Below are 21173 nucleotides of genomic sequence, written 5' to 3'. Positions count from 1 at the left end.
TTATAATTTGCAAGTTGAGAAGGTATCGCATTCTGTAAGTTTCATACATCTTAACTTGCTTCTTGAAAATTTTCCGCCATTTCAGAAATAAACTGAACTGATAAACTTGCGTTCCTTCAATTTATAGTTGACCAGAAACTGCAGGAACGCAACAGACTGTCAAACAAATTTTTACTGGCCAAGGCCACAGCTTGTTGTCAAGTCAATCCATAATTTATGAACATATATCGCTATATTTAATAAAAACAAAAGATGCTGTCATATTTTTAATTTAATTCGTTGTATATAAAATATATAGCTTCATATATAAAGTAAAAAGGAAAATTTTAATTTTAATTTCTAAAAGTAACCTTTTCTGAGAGCTAAAAATTAAATTGACTTCTTTACCCTGATCATTCTTTTATAATATAGTAGATGTACTTCTTTTTTCGCTCAAAATCTCACTAGCAACATCTTATTCTAACACCTCAATGGAGTTTCGGTGAATATGTTCTCTTCTTAATGCATATCATTCTGTAAAAATAACGTTTCTTGCGTTAATTCAATGATGAGCACAGTTTGTTAAATAATTTAAGCAAACACAGAGAATACTTCATTAAAATGGATAGCTAATAGACTTTAGTTTCATTTTATTTTGCAGATGTGACACAGGAGATGTTTTGTAACAGCGATACTGAAGAAGCGAAAGATGAAAAGTGTGAATGCAAGCATGATTACAACAGATTAGATACTGGACTTTGTAAAAGTGAGTAGTAAGAATGCTTGTTTGAGTTTATTTGCAATAAAATGCAAATAGCTCATAATTTAAGACATGAGGCCATTTTTTTTGCATTCTTATTTAACATTTCCTGCCATCAGTAATAACTGATTTCGATCAAAATTCCCATCTAAAAAAACCAAATGCTGAATAATAACGGACAGAATCTTTTTTCTTTTAAAACGCTCACTACGACTCATACTACCAAAAGTTTTTTTTTATTATTTTATTTTCAGAATCTAAAATTATGTTACATGAAAACAATATTAGTTTTCATAATATTTCATAATAATATAAATCTAATTTATTACATATGCTTAACACATTCCCTAAACAATATAATAAATCTCTAATAAATAATTATACAAATATAACTTACATAACAATTGATTTTACAAATTTCATAAATGATAGAATTTCTCATACTCATTTACGAAAATTTAGTTTACTGTCATAATAATAATAATGGTTTAACAAGCAAATCAAAGAAAGAAAAAAATTCTTGCTAAATAACAACTTTGAGCATTCTAATATACTTATACAATTAGTTCCAAAATGAAAACCTTTCCGCTCGAATTAAAAATTAACATTTTTTTTTCCTAAAGTAATTTATTTTTCTTAAACTGAAAGAGAGAAATATAGTTGTCCTAAATCAGTTCACTGCACCTTAATAAAAGAAAAATGTGTTCTCTTTCAGAATCACTGAGAAAATCAATCAGAATAACGAAGTTGACTTAACATTCTTCTAAACAATCATTTTCATATCAATGAAAGTGTTTATTTTTCTATTTGCATTATTTTTTCTAAAGAAATCCAGTTTGCCCTCTTATTTCCAATATTTGTAATGCATAATATCTTAAATTTATGTAAAAATGTAAAGAACAACACAATTTAAAATAACGAATAACCTTTTATCGTGAAATAAATAATGCATTGTGTCTTTTCGTCAATTATTTTTCGTCAATTATTGACGAAAAATACTGAATAAATCCAAATTACTAAAATAATTAACTTTTTCTAAAACTACTTTGCCTGATGGTACAGTGCTGGACATTAAAACTAATCCAGTGTTGATTTCGATATAAGAAAAATGTTTGTTATAAAGGTATATAACTGCCTGACTTTGAGGAATAAATTAGTTGTTAACTACCGTATTATTATAACGGAAGATTTCTTTAATATTCTGTTCTGTACGTTGTGTAATTTGCCAAGGTTATTTTTGCATGCTACCAGCTATAAATTCCATACCGAATTCTTAAGTATACCATTGCAAAATATGATGAGTTAGCTTTGCATTAGAAAATCCCTCACCCCGATTTACATATTAGGCGAGATAACGAAGTACCACGTGATATCATTTTCACATGCGGCTACTATAAATAGCACACTTGCCTTCTGTACGTAATCAGAAAACGTTTGCCAGTACAAGGGACACGTGACGCCTTAAGCCAATTCCACAACTGGCATATAAAGACTGGAGGGCAGGTGCCAGAATTTTGGAAATACCCGAACTTGTTGGTTGTTCCCGTGCTACTGTATCAAGCGGTTACCAGAGCTGGATTAAACATGAACAGACATTACCGACGTTACAACAAAGGTAACGTCGGTAATGGACCTTCGATAGATGGAAAAAGGTCTGGAGTGGTAATTCCCTGTTGCACAATGCTGATGGCTGGGTTCACATTTCGCTTAAAAGAGCACGAAGCCTTAAACGAACCCTGGTTGCACATTTGGGGTCCAACAAGCCGGTAAAGGAGGGTTTATGGTCTGGAGAGCTAAATACAATGGTGAATGCTACAGGGACCAGTTAGCTGACTATCTCCATCCATATCCGCAGGAGGTATATCCCGACCACATGCCATATTTCAACAGAACAATGCAACTTGTCATCAGACTCATACAACTACTGCGTGGTTGGAGGAACACGATAACAATTCGCCACAATGCCTTGGCCCTCAAACTACCCCCCCTACTACAACCAAGTTGAACACATGTATATGCTAGAACGGGGTGTGAGAGCTGCTGATCCACACCTTCACAGAATGAGCTTGAACTAAAGGAGTTGCTGTAGCCGGAATGGGTCGAGTTATGCATGGAGATTGTTCGACACCTGGTGGGATTTTGTTCCTAAGCGTCTGTGAGCTGTGATTGCACAGAGAGTTGGTGTGTTTTATTACTTGCTTGTTCCTAATGGAAAGTTAACTCAGTGTACAGTCTGTACAAACTTATGAGATATTCAGCGTTTAGTGTCATGCATTCTGTGCAACGAATGCATGACACTAAATGGTTACTGAAATAACAGAAATGGAAACCCCCATTTCTGATTATGATCCCGGCGAGTATTCCCAGATACTAGTAGGTGTCGACATTCTGAATAGCAATCGTGCCAAAAAGTAACTAAAGTCACTTTTTTGCACGATGAAGTAGAATAGTGTTTAATGGACAAGTTTCCTTCTCTACCCTTCAATTCAAATGGGATACATTTAGTTTCTGAATGTTCATTTTGATTTTGTTTTTACTGAACCATCTCTCTGCAGATTTAATGACCCAATTTTCTTGTTTCACTTTAAGCTTATCTTATTGCTTGAAGAGATTGCTGTATGATGAGCATAGCTGATTAGGTTCCCTTTCAGATCAGTGAACAGTGGTCGTTCAAAACAAATTAACTCAGTTAATCAAAATTAAGACACATCACAGAAATTATAATTGAATAACCCAGTTTAAACGAGTTGGTGTATGCTCAAGGTGCTGTTTATATGAATTTATTGTTGTCTGTTTCCTAAATAAGGTGGAAAAGATTTTGCTTCTTCCTAATGCCTACAGTGAGCAGGGTTTTTCTTTTTTTAATAACATAGCATGATCAACAGAGTCAAATGCCTTGCGTTCGTCTATGAAATTCATTTTTTTAAGTATTTTAAGTAAATCTACGTTTACCTCCCTAGGTCATCCGTCCCCAACCATATACTGGTACTTGCTGGGCCCTTCAAGGAATACACGAAAAATAATCAGTAATGGCGGACATACCTCTTTTCTACTATTTTACATTAAGATAGGCGCTGAACAAAAGTGTCAGTATTTAAAAACAGCTATTTTAAAAACAAGGGATACAATTTATAAAATGAGTTTAAAAGGGGGTACACAAGTGGAAAAAGGTTGGGAACCACTCCCCTAGGTTAAAAAAACAAACAAACTGTATCGTATTAACACTTTTAGTACCTTTTCTAACTTCTCAATCAAATCATTTTTTGTAATCAAAAAATTAAAATGAATGAAGTATTTTGTTAAAATACAAACATTTGCTAAAAATATTTTGTTATAATGCTTACATATATTATATACATATTACATTAGCCAGGCGCTATCAGCCTGGGTGGACTTTTGGTCTCAAGCACCACATGTCGCCACTGGGCACGGTCCTCTGCGACTGTCCGACACGTTCTGGTCTCCAGCCCGACAGCTTGCAGGTCTTCCTTCTCCTCATCCGCCCATCTCTTTCTCCGTCTCCCTGATCGGGGTGGGGCCTCCCTCTCTTATCTCACAGTCCTTTCGGGGCCCATTCGGTACAGGTGCCCCAGCAGCTTGAAGACGCCGGGCTCGCAGCTCAGCTCCATCAAAACGTCTGCTTAGTTGTATAAAGCGTGTATGGCAGCATTGGACTGCCTCCTCCAGACTCCGTCTGCCATTACCCTCTCCATAGATACGTCTTAGCATCTTCTTCTCGAATATTCTCAGGTGATCTGCTTGTCTTGCCGTCAGAGTCCACGCTTCAGCACCGTAGAGGAGAACAGGCCTGATCAAAGTCTTGTATAGTCCCACCTTTGTAGTCCAAGATAGCAAGCGCGAGGCGAAAAGGGGACGCACCTGATAATAGGCCACATTCGCAGCATTTACCCGACTCTGGACATCAGTCTCAACTTTGTTGTCTTCAGTCACGAAAGAACCCAAGTACCTAAATACCTTCACCCTCTCAAACTGTGCAGCTCCGTCTGGATCTTGAGCAGCATGGCGACTCATAAAAAGATATTTTGCCTTCTCGGCATTTATTTTCAGGCCAACGTCTTCTGCAGCTTCTTCAATAGCAGTAACCAATGCCACCTCGTCGTCCCGTTGATACGCCATAACGTTCAGGTCGCCAGAGTAGCCAAGAAACCTAACTTGCACCCCACCTGACACTTGCTGTGTGTTTCTAATTACTTTTTCCAACACTAAATTGAAGAGAATCGGAGAAAGCCCATCACCCTGCTTCACACCGGTCTGTACTTGAAACGGGTCCGAAAGGTCACCTTCTGCTTTCACTCTTGCTCTCGAACCAGCTACGCACACCTGCGCCATTTTTCGGAGTTTTCGAGGAATTCTCAACTCTTCTAACACCTGCCATATTTTTGGGCGTACATTGAGTCATAGGCTTAAGAAAAGTCTATGAAAATATTATGAACTTCCCGGTTATATTCCCAGCACTTTTCAAAAACTTGGCGTAGCGTGAAGAGTTGGTCTATTGTAGAACGGTTCCTCCTGAAGCCCGTCTGGTAGTCACCAAGACACTCTTCTGCATATGGTGTGAGGCGCATTAGCATGATGTTACACAGCACCTTGTAGTCAGTCGACAGCAGCGAGATGCCCCTATAGGTTGCCGCATTGAGCCTTATCTCCTTTCTTATATACTGGGGTGATCAGCGACTCCTTCCACTCGTCCGGTATCCGTTCTTCTCGCCAGATCATCAAGATGAGCCGGTGCAGCTGCTCCAGCAGGACGTCCCCACCATTCTTCAAGAGCTCCGCCGGTATGCAGTCCACTCCTGGAGCCTTATTATTTTTCAGCATGCGGATAGCACGAGTAATCTCACTAAATGTCGGCTCTTTAATAAATGGTTCAGCAGTTTGATAAGGAGTATAATCCTACGATACTGACGTTCCAGCATTGACATTCAGCAGGTTCGCAAAATATCTACGCCACCGAGTGAGAGCATCTTTGGAGTTTGTTAATAGATTTCCACTCTCATTTCTTATAGTTGCCGCTTGTGTCTGGGCATCTCGCATGGCTTTGATCGTCCGGTACATCTCCCGTCAATTATTCTTCACCCTATTTCTCTCTATGCTAGCCACTTTCTCATTAAGATACTTCCGCTTTTCCCTGCGTAGACATGTATTCACCACTCTTCACTCTCTCATATGCAGCTTTCTTCCTGCTATCCGCTAGGTAGTTCAATAGTGCTTCCCTTCGTTTCGCTACAGCTTCTTCACTACAGCGAAAGCTGTAGTGAAGAAGCTGTAGCGAAACGAAGGGAAGCACTATTAAACCATTAAACTACAGCTGTCTATTAAACCATGCTTTTCTCCTCCTCTTTCTCGTTCCCACAGTTCTCGAGGCAGCTAACGCGACCGTATTTTTGATGGTGTCCCACATCCCACCCGGATCATCCTCTTCCTCCTGTAACTCTCCAAAACGATTCTGCAACTCTAACTAGAAAGCCCGTTTGCCTTCCGCTGTTTTCAACTTGTCCAGGTCCCATGCCGATCGTATGGTAGGACACGCGGGCTTCTGAACTGCAATTCTATTCCTGAAATCGTAGGCTACCAGATAGTGGTCGCTATCTCCATCTGCTCCTCTGAAACCTCACATCGGAGATTGAGCTGTGGTGACGTCGATACACTAGTACATGGTCTATTTGGTTAGCTGTTCTACCGTCCGGCGATCTCCAGGTCTGTTTGTGGACGTCTTTATGCGCAAACATAGTGCTCTTTACAAAGCATCTCGTAGCGGCGGCAAAACTCTCAAGTCGGATCCCGTTATTATTGCACTTCTCATTTCAATACCAACGAAAGGGCGCCACACACGCTCTCTCCGCAGCTTCGCGTTGAAATCTCCCACCACTAACTTGACGTCATAGGACGGTAGATTATTACAAGTACGCTCAAGCACTTCGTAGAAACAATCTTTAGGTTCCTCCGAGCTCTCTTCAGTACGCGCATTACAGTTCACAATACACACATTTTGAAAACGTCCCTTAACTCTAATAGTGCACAGCCGATTGTTCACCGGTTTAAAATTTAAAATATTACATAAAAAGTTAGCAGTAACTAAAAATACAATTCCGAGGATTCTTCGTCTTCTCTCGTCACCACTATAGTATAGCCTGTACCCCTGATTGCGGATCGAGCCTTGTCCCGGCCAACGCGCTTCTTGTACAACACAAAGTCCAATTTTATACTTTCGTAAGACATTGGTCACATTAAAAATAGCTCCTTCTTTCACCAAACTACGTATATTCCAGGTCCCAAAACGATTAACAATCATAGTCGCAATGGCGTCCGAAATTCCGAGGCTTCTATGGTGCTTGTTTCGTAACCAATAGGGTTTTTACAGGATGGGTGGTTGACCCCTCGCAAACCCTCCCCTTATATTAGGATTCCTTAACTAAATACTTAACTTTTATATACCATATATACAGTACATATGGTATATAAAATTCAAGGTAATGAATTCAAGAGCTGTTTGTATACACCTGATCATATTTATTACGCTGGGAATAGTTCAGCGACACTTGCACTTGATTCCATCAAGAGATCTTTAAATTGTGTTTTCTGTATTGTCTTCGTTGGTTCCAATGAAATTATTGCTTTAGTCTCGATGATAAGGAACGCCATTGACTTACTAAGTTCATTGTTCATCTATCTTATTTGGTAATATCCTCTATCTTAAAAAAAGATAACAGATGGAAGGCGGTTTACATTTGATCGCATATCTGCATGGAATCTTCCGGAACACTGTTTACCGTCGTAATTCATAATTTGTAAATACGTGCTAGTAGATGATTAACAGTTTATATAACTTGATCGCTTTGGCTTTTATATCTCTTGTGAAATAGCGGGAAATATTCGAATATATTTATTTATTTAATCTATATTTTTAAACAACGCATATGTCAGAAATTAAAGTGCAAAAATCATACTGAAATTTAGAAATCAAAATATACTTTGTACTTTGTATATTAGAGAGCAGTAGCCAATGCCGTAAAAAAATAATTGTTTGGTTGGATTTTGTTTATGAACTGTAAACCTGTAGTCGTTCAACTATTGTTATCATTATTTCATTGTGAGAACGGTTCTCATATTTGCGGTCAGGATTTCCAGAAAGTCATGAAAGATAAGTCATCTTTGTTGGTTTTAAGTTTTCTATGATAGGTGTGCAACTGTCATTTATTATTATCACCTCGAAACTTGATAGATGAGTTTGCTCACACCAGGATATTTTAAGGAAGGAACTGTAGTCCTCAGGTTTCAGCAGCTGTGCTCTGCGTTTGATGAGGAGCGTTTTTGAATATGCTGATCCTTGCATTTAATTTTAGTTACATTCTTTTCATGTACATGCATTTATATGAAGGGTTGTTGAAATGTGATCTTAAATATATTACTGGATGTTTTCGGCTTGTTAGAACCTAACTATTCCATAACAGTATTTAATTATATTTCTTACTGATGATTACTGGGGTGCAATATGCTTACTTGAGAGATATTTGGCTTGGAAGTGAAACGTTTTGGCTTAAATGACATGAAAAAGTTTTTCTCAGTAACAAATTTCCAGGTTTTAAGGGTCGGTGGTAGCTTATCTCCAAATGTATGAACATTAGAAGCTTGCGTTTAAAAAAGAGAGGGGGAAAAACTATGATGGAAAGAAATAGGATAGAAATCGCCTTAGCGGGACGACGTTGTGTGAGTGGCAGGTGGTGATGGAAAATTATCTTTGGAGGGAACTTTGTGGTCCCTAGTGAAAGCCATTGTCATTGCCATGATGCAACTGCAATTGCATAAGGACGTATTCCTTAAAATACCAGTAGGAAATAGCGCACAATTTTGAAACAATGTTGCACAAGCGGATCCAATACTTTTTTACTATACAGATCATTTCAAGTTGACAGTACCATCTGCATCTTTGAATACAAGCCCGAACCGGGAATCTGAATATTGTTATAAACTACTGCCATCATCCATTCCAGATTATTTCAAATCAGTTCGAGAATTTTGTGAATCCAACCTTTAGTCACTGTCTTATTCACCCACCTTTCTGTAAATATAAGACTTGGGAGCGTTCGTGACGAATTCTTCAGTGACATCACAAACTCAATCCCCGAGCCTGCTCCTTAAATGTTTTCAGTGAAAATTAATGGTGTTTGAGGGTACAGCAAATTACTTGTCAAGGTTCCACAATAGCATACACTTTTATCTCACTCCAGGCAGGCACAGAAGAAGAGACGATGACGAATGACATGTAGTGGATAAAAAAAAGCAAAGGAATACAAGAAACTCAGAGCTTCAGACATAGAAAATAAATAAACAAATTAATTAATAAATTAATAGAAAATTTAATGACATTAAAATATATCTTAACGAATATATCTAAGGCCACGAAACAATTATTTTATGCCATAAAACAATATAAGATATAGTACGCCCACAGATACGAGACCATTCGACACTTCTGTGCATGTCAAAGAAGGAGAATCCATTCCGGTAATAGGGTAATCAATCCGTATTGTGGGATGAATGTTTATTATTACCCGTCGGAAAATTAACTTCTCTTTTATGATCATCGAAGTTTTTAAAGTGGTAACTATTTTGCTTGTATAACAGTTGGAAAATTTTACGTATAAAGCACGTGATTTGGCGTGTTGGTGACCAATTCGTACATCACCTTATTTCTTTCTTCCATTCAACATGAAATGACTCTTCTTGGCAGTCTGCCAACGATAGCTCTCGCACCTGTGTCGGACAATAGAAACGGTTTTCAATCTGCATGGATTAAAGACGATAAAATATTTTTACGAAACAAGAGAACAGCCAAAATACACAGAACAAGAACCAATGAAGTTCTGAGTAATATTATTAATAGTTAGCTACTAATGAAGAACCTGAAACCTTTATGTGTGAAACTGTCTCTAACTTATATATACCACATGTACCGTATTTTCCGGTCTATAAGACGCACTTTTTTACCTTAAAAATTCATCTTAAAAATGGGGTGCGTCTTATATAATGAAGGTAAAGATTGTTTCCTCTTTTCAAAGTCATACACACTCCCTTTTATGTTCCAAGATCTTTGTAGGCGGTTAATGGTGCAATCAAATTGATGCGTGACCTTCATGTGACTTCTAGCCCGTCATTGGCTAAGAACGGGGAGCCCCTATTCAAGCTTCATAATATCTTATCCGAGTAATCACTTAACCGATGTTTATCAGTATTGAGTTGACGTGTTGAGATATTTTGTGTTCAGTTTGATATTTCCCCGTAGATTTTAGTGATGGAAAAAAAAAACAGGCGACATTCATATTCTTCAAGTTACAAATTGCAGGTTGTAAAATATGAGGAAGAACACGGGAATAGGGAAGCTGAAAGACATTTTGGACCTCCGCCTAGAGAAAAAATGATTAGAACAATTAGAAGGTTTTTTCCAGAAAATTGTATTAAATTTCTTGGGTGCGTCGTATACATAGGATCATCTTATACACCGGAAAATACGGTATATAATATATGTAAGCATTATAACAAAATAGTTTTAGCAAATGTTTGTATTTTTAAAAAATGCCTGTTCAAAATGATATGTATATACAGATCATTTATTAATTCTATATGAACTTTAATAGTGCATCCCCTGCATATGTTTCTGCGATCGAAACTGTCCACTTAATCATATTTTTAAATATATCTTTATTGTTTCATTGGCTTTCTTTCAGATGAAACGTTTGTAATAAGCAATGCAAAATTAGGGTATTAAATGTTATGTATGTATGAACCCTTGCATGTGTAAACTACGATCGGTTATCACCTGACAAAACTGTTATTCATTTTATTTCACTTATTATCATAATTTTTGTGATAAATAAATATCCAAAAACTTTCATATTCGGATGACGTGAAGAATATTTGCGATTTCTAGAAGGTTGGTAACCCTCAGGTTCACTGATTTTTTTTGTAAATAAATGAATGTCTTAATTAAAATTAAATGTGAAATGTCTTAATATTAATGTATATATGCTGCTGTGGGGCTAATTATATAAAAAACGACATGTTGTAATGCGGTTTCTATCTTCCTCTCCTCTCTATTATGTTTTTAAAATCTGTAATATCTAGTTAATTAATCTTTAGGAATTGCAGCTTAAAATACACATAGCAACCTCTGCCCCAGTTAATAACAGACTGCTATAACACAATATACAGTAACAATTCCAATCGCTATCCGGAAATCAAATATAGCTCGAATAAAGATGCAAACATACATAAAACACATACTTCAGATACACGTCATGAATGTAAATACATATACAAATATCAAACAAATAATACAGAAATCAACCATACTCTACATCTTGCTTCTGTTCAAAATTAAGTATCAAACATCAATCTCTGAAATGCATCAAATTTTATTTCGATTCGAGAGTATTCCTATCACAACTTTTAGACTTTCATTAATCCCTTCATTCCATATCTTTTTATATATACATACATATAATTATTTCTCTGCACTGCTTTCAGAAATACAGCCAGAATGTGAAAATGTAACCTGTAGAGAAAATAAAGAATGCAAAAATGGAAAATGTACTTGTTCATTTGGCTATGTGGAAACAGGAGATAATTGCGAAGGTAAGCCTCGTGTGTCTAAATTATGAAAATAATAACTAACTGTATTATCCAAATTTATTACAATATATTTTATATAACCTTTAAATTATTAATATTATTTCTTGTTTTGCAAAATAGACGGATTTAAAACATGAATCGAGATCAAATAGAAATCATAAAACTGATCCACTTAATTTCTCAGTTGATATAAAACTCTTTTCTGTAAATTCCAACCTTAAAAAGAAATTAGTATACTTCTACATAAAACTTCCTACCATACCAGCTTTGTTGATTCTGTTGTCTATTTCAACATTTAGTGAAGATGGTAAATTAAATGTGGAAATAGACAACAAAATCAACAAAGATGGTATGGTAGGAAGTTAATTGAATAAATTCATATGTAATAAGAGGGAAATTAGTCAGAACAGCTAAATTAGCTGTATACAAGACAATGTTCGAACCAGTTTTAACTTATGGATCTGAGAGCTGGGTAAGATCCATAAGTTATGGATCTGACCCAACTCTTGACTAAACACTTGACTAAAGACTAGAGACCGCAGATATGAGAGTCCTGAGAAAGATTAGAGGCGTGAACAGATGGCATCAATGGCAATATCATATCCAAAACGAGGATATTAGGAAAGAACTGGACGTTGGTAGCATCCAAGAATGCGTTAGCAGAGCTAATCTCGGGTGGTATGGTCACTTAAACAGAATGAGCGAGGAAAGATTAGCAAAACAAGTGTTCTCTGCCAGGTTGGCAGGAAAACCACCCAGAGGAAGACCAAGATATAAGTAGATTGATACGGTACAAATTGCCTTTGACGATAGAAATATAAGATCTGATAATGTTGGAGTCTTGACAAGTAACGGACTGATTTGGAGAAAAATTGTAGATAGGAAGTTAGTAATGATTACATTTTTCATGTATTACTATCTTATCCTGTACCCCTTGAGGGTATATGTCAGGAATTTGCTGATGATGATGACCTAAAACATATAATATCCTTTACAAACAAATAAATTAATATTCTATATCTGTCTTCCTATATGATTATTTTCCATAGCTCTAATTCACCATTCGATGAATCTCTCTCTCTCTTTCCCAAAATAATATTCTAATTGTTTGATTCATTAAAATATTAATGAAATATTAAAGAAATATTAATGACATAAATGGAAACAATGCTACAGTGACCAATAATCAAATTATTTCATATATAATGTAACATAATTGAGAATTCATTTAAAAGCAGTATCACATGAAACAGCTCTGTAAAATAAAGCTTAAAACACCTTATTGTAGAAGTTCTCAAATAAGACGTTACTTCATTACTGTTGATTTTTCGACCTCGAGTTAGCGGAGAGGTAGTCTCAGGGTGGACGACAAGTCATTTCCCACCTAAAGACAATCCTAAACATTCATAATTACTTTGAGGTTTTAACCCGCATCATATTTGTTGGAGAGCAGATACGTTCATCACTCAGTCAACCAAGGCTGCTAAATGCATGAATATCTTCCATATTCATTTGTGCAGTGATTTATGTAATGATACATTAATAAATTTCTACCGTAAATAAAACACTTTACATATGTTTTCGTTTCTTGAAGAAACGACCATTCACATATGCAAGTTATGATTGAGTTTATGTGATATTGTGGATACAGAAACCATAGCGTAAGTAAACTTATCATCAAGGGTTTGGCCAGTAAGTTATGGTGAAATGTAACGGTCAAGCAGTATCGCGTATAAGTTTACTTCTACTATGGTTTCTGTATCCACAATATCACATAAACTCAATCATAACACTTGCATATGTGAATGGTCGTTTCTTCAAGAAACGAAAACATATGTAAAGTGTTTTATTTACGGTAGAAATTTATTAGTGTATCAATTCATAAATCACAATCAAATGAATATGAAAGATATTCATGCATTTAGCAGCCTTGGTTGACTGAGTGATTAAAGTACCTGCTTTCCAACAAACATGATGTGAGTTAAAACCTCAAAGTAATTATAAATGTTTAGGATTGTCTTTAGGTGGGAAATGACTTTTATCGTCCACCGTGAGACTACCTCTCCGCTAACTAGAGGCCAAAAGTGGCTATATATATATATATATATATATATATATATATATATATATATATATATATATATATATATATATATATATATATTATATATATATATATATATATATATATATATATATATATATATATATATATATATATATATATATATATATATATATATATTATATATATATATATATATATATATATATATATATATATATTATATATATATATATATATATATATATATAATGCTTGTCGAAATCACTAGTAATGATGTGACGTCATATTTGATAACTTCTGCAATAAGGTCTTTTAAGCTTTATTTCAAAACCAAACTATTAGAGACGTCACTAAGAGTTTGGTTTTGGTGATATCACTGCCTAAAAATAAAATATTATAATTTATTTTCCGTTTTTCAATTTTGGGATTTTCATTCTCATAACATCACTAGAGAATATATTCATTTCATGAAATACATTCACCTCACAGATTTAATTGCAAACAGGATACATGCAACGACATGCAGGCATAAATGGCCAAGTATATTACACTTGTCTTAAGATAAACTTCATTTCTAATGTGAGATTGCCACACTGCTTCATATAAGGTCTTAGACAGTACCATATTAGTCTTTATACACTGTTCTCGGAATATTTCATCCTGAGATGACTTCCCTGAGATACTTTCACTACAGTTAATCGACTTTTTTTTGGAAGGGAGGTAATACTGTTATAAAAACCAATATCGCCTTCTACAACTTCAAAATATTTATAAAATTGCTTTTCCTCTTGGCATAAAAAAAAACAGGTGATCTCAGTCGTTTTCTTCGAAATGGAATTTCGTCATTTCTTAATGCTTGGATATGACTTAATTGTCTCGGAACATGGGACTCGTGCATTTGTAATACTCCATTATTTTTCAGGTGAATGTTTGCAGCAAGATAGACAAAATCCATGGAAATTGATCCTGGATTTCACTCAGCGTTAGCGATAACAATTATAGTCATGAATCAAGTGTATACCAGTAAAGAAACTTCAAACCGTCGCCAATAAAAAAAGCTATTAACAAACAAAATTATCAAGACCGACAATTCTTTCATCGTGAAAAGAAATTATTATTATTAATAATAGTAATAATAGCGATATAATAGAATTCGTGATTCCAATGTTGCCAATATGAAGTTATTTTGACGAAAGCGACTGAAAAACTAATGAAAAAAAGTGACTTCCAGGGGCATATTGAGCCAGAAAACCGTCACTATTTTTTTATCAACTCACGCTACTTGTTTTTCGTGACTGTTACCAGTTGGACGGCAGTTTATCAGCTGAGCAGAATTTTATCCCTTTAAATATAATTCTTGTGATATATTCTAAATTCTTTATAATCTACACAGAACTCTGAAAATAAAGGAGTGAGGGTGTGTTTGCTACAGCAATCTAAAAGAAACTTCTGAAAACTTGTACATGTAAGAGTAAATTTTCCTAGAAAATGGTTAGAGACCGTATTTCTTTAATATGAATATGCTTGGGTCTCCTGTAGAGAAGAGATCTTATTAGCTGGACCATCGAACCTTACAGATCTGTTAGCATCAATCAATTATATTTTTGTACACAACAGGAGAAAGGTGCTACTGTTAAACCAAATTAAATCAAATCAACTGATGCCTTTTTTATTACCGTATAGAGAGTAGGCGAGTCCGTTTAGCTCTATCTAACTTTTTGAGACTGAAGGCAGGTGCTACTGTATGAGTACTTATTTTTGGATATTTTCTTATCAACGTTTATTATTATTATTAAAGAGAGACCTCAAGCGAGTCAGGGATCTATGGAGGTCACATCATACACATGCCAGCTGTAACACGATTCTTGAATTTATTAACACCGCTTGCACACACAACATCTAATGGCAATCCATTCCAATCACCCATCAGCCACTGAGAGAAAAATCTATACCTCACCCTCTTCTTAGCGGAATTCATTCTCAGCTTCAAAGGATGCACTCTTACTCTTTCCCCACCTTCCATAAAATAAAAAATTACATCAACTAAAATCCTATATAACCCTTTCAGAGGTTTGTACAACTGAATCATATCACCCACTCATTCTCCTGATTTTTAGTGTCTGCAGCCTACAAATTCTCAATCTGTTTTTCTAATCAGTATGCCACAATCCTGATATCATTTTTAACATTCTCCTTTGCATTCTCAGGGCTATCAGACTTACATAGAAAACAAGGAGACCAGATCTGGACACAATAATTCAAGTGAGTTCTGATTAAAGGCTTGTAAAGAGGCAAATTAACTTCTTTATCTTTAGATGTTAAAGTTTTTTCAGCACTGCAGTTATCTTCTGAGTTGTACATGGTCTCCCTGAACTTCAACTTGCTATCTATTAACACTCCACAATCCCTGGCATGATCAGTTTCTTCTAGCATAATCCCAACAATATAATATCACATTGGATATCGAATATCTTCAAAGTGTATGACTTTCCATTTACTGACATTGAACTCAATCATTCGGCAAGAACTGCATATCAGCAGCATTTCTGATCGCCCTCCCTATCTTTGCATCATTAGCAAATAACTGCATATCGCCTGTCAAATCTTTCGCAATCATATTGGAAAGGATTTTAATGTAAAGATTGAATAACATTGGGCAAAGGACTGGTCCTTGTGGTACATTACTAGTTACCTTAAATATTTCAAACTCACATCTCCCGTACAACACTTTTTTGATATCTGTCAGTCAGCCATTCTCTTATTCACGCTAATATTCTATAATCCAGACCCATATTCTCCAATGTATGCAAATGTCTTCCATGCTGTATTCTTTCAAAAGCCTTAGCAAAATCTAAGATTGTCATTGTGTATCTATTCCTCTTGTCCAGTTCAATCGTAACATTATTATAGAATGTGATCAAGTTGCTAAAACATGATCTTCCCTTAATAAACTCATACGATGCATTGCAAAATAGACATTCACGGTCAACCTATTTCTGAATGTGAGTACTAACCAATTTTTCCTAAATCATCACCATCACCTGAGAAACTGATTGGTCGATAGTTGGATACGTCGGTCTTTGGATCGCCCTTGTTGAATGGGATTGCCACACATTGTGTCCATTCCTTGTGAATCTTTTGTGTTCTAAGATTCAAAGTATATAGCCTTGTCAAAGGTATAGCCAGTTCAGCTGAACCCTGTCGTATCACCCGTGCTGTTATCCCATCAGTCCCCATTGCTGAACTGTTATTTAATTTCTGCAACAGCTCTAACCCCTCCTCTTCACACAATTGAGTTTCTTCATTTATTGAAAAGGTAGCAGTGAACTCAATGTTGCATACATCATAGAGTTGATATGTCTTATCAAAATGGGAATTCATATGAAAGATTTATTCTTTCATATTCATTCTTACCTTTACTTTCAGCATACCGATAGCTTTTGGGTTGTCTTTAGCTTGCAGAACGAATTTCTTTTCATACTCAGACTTAGCTTTCCGTGTAACAGTTGTGACTCTTCTAGCTTGCTTCTTTCAATTTTCATAACCTTTATCACCTGCAGGAAATGAATTTTTAATGCGGTTAGGCTACTGCCAAGTAAAGAGCGTGTTGTTGAGTTAGCTGAGCCGTGTTTTGTAAGATAAAATTATTTTTGTTTGTTTATTTGATTTGAGAAAAATATCTTCTGTTTTCCTCTAAAAAATCCAACTATAATGAACACTTGAGGGCCCCAATACGTCAATCAGAAATGACCACAGAACAATTTTACATCTTTACGGTTAATACATACATACATACAATCAAATACTGATTATTATTATTATTATATTCAGCCTGTAAATCCTCACAGCTGTTTTCAAAGGTTTGTTTTCAAAGGTTGTCATATATGCGAGATTGTTTAGTCCACTTTTCCCACAGCGACCAAGTCTATCTTGGGAGAATGTAGCTCTTTGTATGTATGAGTGTATCAATTAATAACAAAATGTAATTGCTTCTTCCTTAATATCCAAGACTAATGTGATTATCCCTAGATCATATTGATAAATTTAATTATACTTATATTTCCAGATTACATGCACAGAAAGGAGAATAATTCCTCTATGTGATTCCCAAATCTTTCACCTTCACTATATCTCTTTACTTTTTGCTTATTTTCTCCTCAGTAACCTTGAAAGAATATACAAAGAAACTCCGGAATCTCGAGTTTTTTATCCCGTAAACTCCAAAAAATCGACCGTAAACTCATATTATTTCAGATATTAGCACATCCTGTTAGAGTATGGCATCAAGAGATGGCGGCACTTGTTTTCCTATCTGTCTTCATCATGACTAGCACTAACTTATAGTTAGTGCTTGTCATGGACCAACTATCTATCTCTGATTGGGTGCTGGTGGAGGATGAACTGCCCACAGTCTCCAAAAAGCTAAATAGGGTACGTAGGCTTCGCCTACTCCCTATAAGAGAATAAAAGGCGTAAGCAGATTATTATTATTATTATTATTATTATTATTATTATTATTATTACTGCTATTCATTCTTTAGAAAAATTCTCACAAAAAAAACATAAAAAACACATGAAAAGCAAGAAAAAAAGACTAACAACATAAAAACCGATTTTTTGTTCCACGCACATTAACCAGCATTCACCTTAATAATAACATGCACGATGTGAAACACCACGGAAAGATGAAAATATAAAAATATCAGCATTTCTTTACCGCTTTCAGTGGTTTCCAAACGCCCAAGCACTGAAGTCGATACTTGGTTGGTGACATTGAGTTTTCTTTCTCCGTTTCCACTGATCGTTCTGAAAGGGAAGTTGCGTCATCTAAAAGCATCTGAACTACATCTAACAGCATCAGCCACCTGAAAGAAGGACGATCCACAGTATTGGAAATTTGCAGTTAGTTTTTATCTTTACTTGCAGACAGGTTAGCAGCATCATGAGGATTATCTAGGTACAGTAACAATCTGGAATCTTTTGGCATTACAGTAACAAATCGGATGACATCAAGACCGTAAAACGACTGCAGCTTCTCCTTAGGGCTACACTGCATAATGAAACAAACTGCAAAGTAAAAAGAGGTATGATTTTGATATTCCCAAAATGCAAAAAGCTCGCTTCCTATTCAGATGGTAATTTCGCCTCCTAGTCCCTTCAACGTCCTGTAACATCATACAAAGTTAAATAGATATTAACATTACGCAAAGATAAACACACGTTAATCGCAGGAAGAAAAACAAAAACTAATATCATGAATATCTTTACCAGATCTCTAAACAAGGTCAGAAACTTAAGTGCCGCCTTTTCATACACCAACAGATAGCAATATATAAATCTCAATCCAACCATCTTTGTAATATCGCTCACCCCTTTTCAGTGGTACACCAAACTCCTGCATAAAAACGAATGACATTAGAAAGCATTCTAGTGATGCTTCCTTTCACAGATGCAGCCAAGTTATTTCCTCATTACCATCTGTTTTCGCTTGTCCTCCAGCTGGAAAAGAAACACATCAAGAGATTCCTCATTTTTTCCTTTAACGCATTGATCACACATACACACAGCACTAATGTGCTTCGTGTGTGATCAATAAGGTAAAGAGTAAAAATGGAGTTTGGAGATTTTGCAATCTTTCGTTGAAATACGATGAAGAGCGCACTCATTACTATATTGCGTGTGTTAATCTCAATTTTTGACAAACGGAAGAATACTTTTTAAAAAGGATACCAGTTAACTTTTGTATTATTCATTAGTTCTACTTACCTTATAATTAATATATTTATTGTTTTCATTGCACAGAATATTTATTCGAATATTTTTTCCAGTAATATGTGAAAAAGATAAACACAAGAAAGATTGCATTGCACATGGCGCCCTTTGTATGGTTAACCAAAATAATAAACCAAATTGCACTTGCCCAGCAGGATTTTCCGAATACCGTACTGGACAACACTGTACTATTGGTAAGTATCCGTAAAATACTTATCTTAACATTTTAATAACAGTATAAAGTTGTAATTTATTTGCAAAACTATATCGTTGTAAAGAAGATATAAAACACACGTACCATGCAGCTTTCCTTTTAACAAATACCATATTTAACATTTTCTTTTCTTCAATTCTTATATTTTTCCCATTAAGGCTTTTTTCCCTCTTCATCAATCTAGGGGGATCACTGTGATAAGAGCTGATGTTAATTGTCCACGCATAATGTACAGGGTGTTCGGGATAAATTTGACAGTTTCGTAAGGAAAAAGAAAATCTTCTTTGTATCTATTAAATTTAATGAATTGACAAAAAAACATTACAGGCAGAGTTAATTACAATACTATCAACAAGATTTACTCAAAATAACCACCATTAGCATCGATCACAGCTTCAATTCTGCTTCGGAACCTCGAACAAGCTGACGCTACAGTCTCCCTGGGAAGGGCCGCAAAAACTGTTTTAATTTTATCCATTAACTGGGCTTTTGTATTACTGGAAGTGCGATTGGTGTCTTTTTCAACTGCGCCCCATACAAAATAATCCATGGGGTTAAGGTCTGGGGAGTTTGGAGGCCAAACATTTGGACTGGTGAAGTTGTAGAAATTTTCAGACAACCATTTTTGACTTTTCCCAGAGGTGTGGCAAGGGGCCGAATCCTGCTGCCATACATACGGCCTACCATTGGCTACCCTTGTTATCCAGGGCTTGACTACAGTTAGCAACTCCACGAACAAAGCCCGAATTCCAATGCCAGGGTTCTTCAACACCTGTTCCTGCAGATTTGCGAGGAATTCTGCTGTACGAACGCAATCAGATCGTCTGCTAGGGATCTTTCTTCTTGCTACATCCTCGTAGTCACCATTGCAACTCTCTAGTTCATGCCTGATTGTTTTTACTGTATTCAGGGAGCATTGGGCAGCAGTCGTAATATCCTTATTTTGATGGCGGGCACGAATCATCATGATACAAGTTATTCTCTTCCATGATTCAGGTGGGTTCCAGCTATCCATCCTTTCTGACATCTTGTATATGAATGAAGAAGGGTCCAAACTTTTAAATGAAGAGAAGTGTGTGTTAATACATGTAACTTACGGAAAAATATAATTAATTATAAATATGTCAAATTTATCCCGAACACCCTGTATATATTTTTCCTAAACTTTCAGGAAAATATATTTATATTTGTCCTATTTGTCATTAACGCTTATTTGTATAGTTATACGTTTTTATTTTTGAAGCCGATACATGGGGAATCAATGGCAAATTCAATGAGTTATAAATTATCCAGCTGTTGTGGCCGTTCCTTCGGCAGAGTTAGTTGCTAATGGCAGTTGCTTACATTTGACAGCGAAACGCGGTTTTTAATCTTAACAGAAACCAATGTCAATGCAATATGCAGTAACTGAATTAATCAAAAAAGACGAATAGTCATTTAATACTGTTGATATCATAGAACGCTTCTAAGTATTACTACTAATTATAATAATACTAATACTATTACTATTACTAATACTAATACTAACTACTACTACTTTATTCGCACAATTGAAACACATTCAAATCAAGATATCATTCAAACAACAATTTGACTGGTGATTTTCAAGCAATTCAGATTCTTCCCAAGAATCTAAGAATAGTCTACCAGGTAGGGTCTTGAAATATTTACTGTTCCAAGTAGTACCGTTTTTGTAGATCACATGTAGTCACTTCGTTGATGATTAATTA

At 35.5% G+C, this 21173-nt stretch overlaps 1 protein-coding gene across 1 annotated transcript in view; it reads left to right on the top strand.

Annotated features, from left to right (window-relative positions):
• Nucleotides 1–21173, top strand: part of LOC150110350 (uncharacterized) — a 163440-nt gene that overhangs the window by 99928 nt on the left and 42339 nt on the right. The window contains exons 16-18 of the mRNA XM_090396379.1: nt 641–745; nt 11285–11392; nt 19286–19423. Coding sequence (XP_090252505.1) covers nt 641–745; nt 11285–11392; nt 19286–19423 — 351 coding nt within the window. The remainder of the gene's footprint in view (nt 1–640; nt 746–11284; nt 11393–19285; nt 19424–21173) is intronic.

Source organism: Typopeltis vanoorti, chromosome 1 (genome assembly GCF_054136105.1).
Source record: "Typopeltis vanoorti isolate ZY-2024b chromosome 1, IOZ_Tvanoo_1.0, whole genome shotgun sequence".
Taxonomy (NCBI): Eukaryota; Metazoa; Arthropoda; class Arachnida; order Uropygi; family Thelyphonidae; genus Typopeltis; species Typopeltis vanoorti.
Note: the sequence above shows the minus strand (reverse complement) of the source record. Positions and strands in the feature narration are given on the sequence as shown.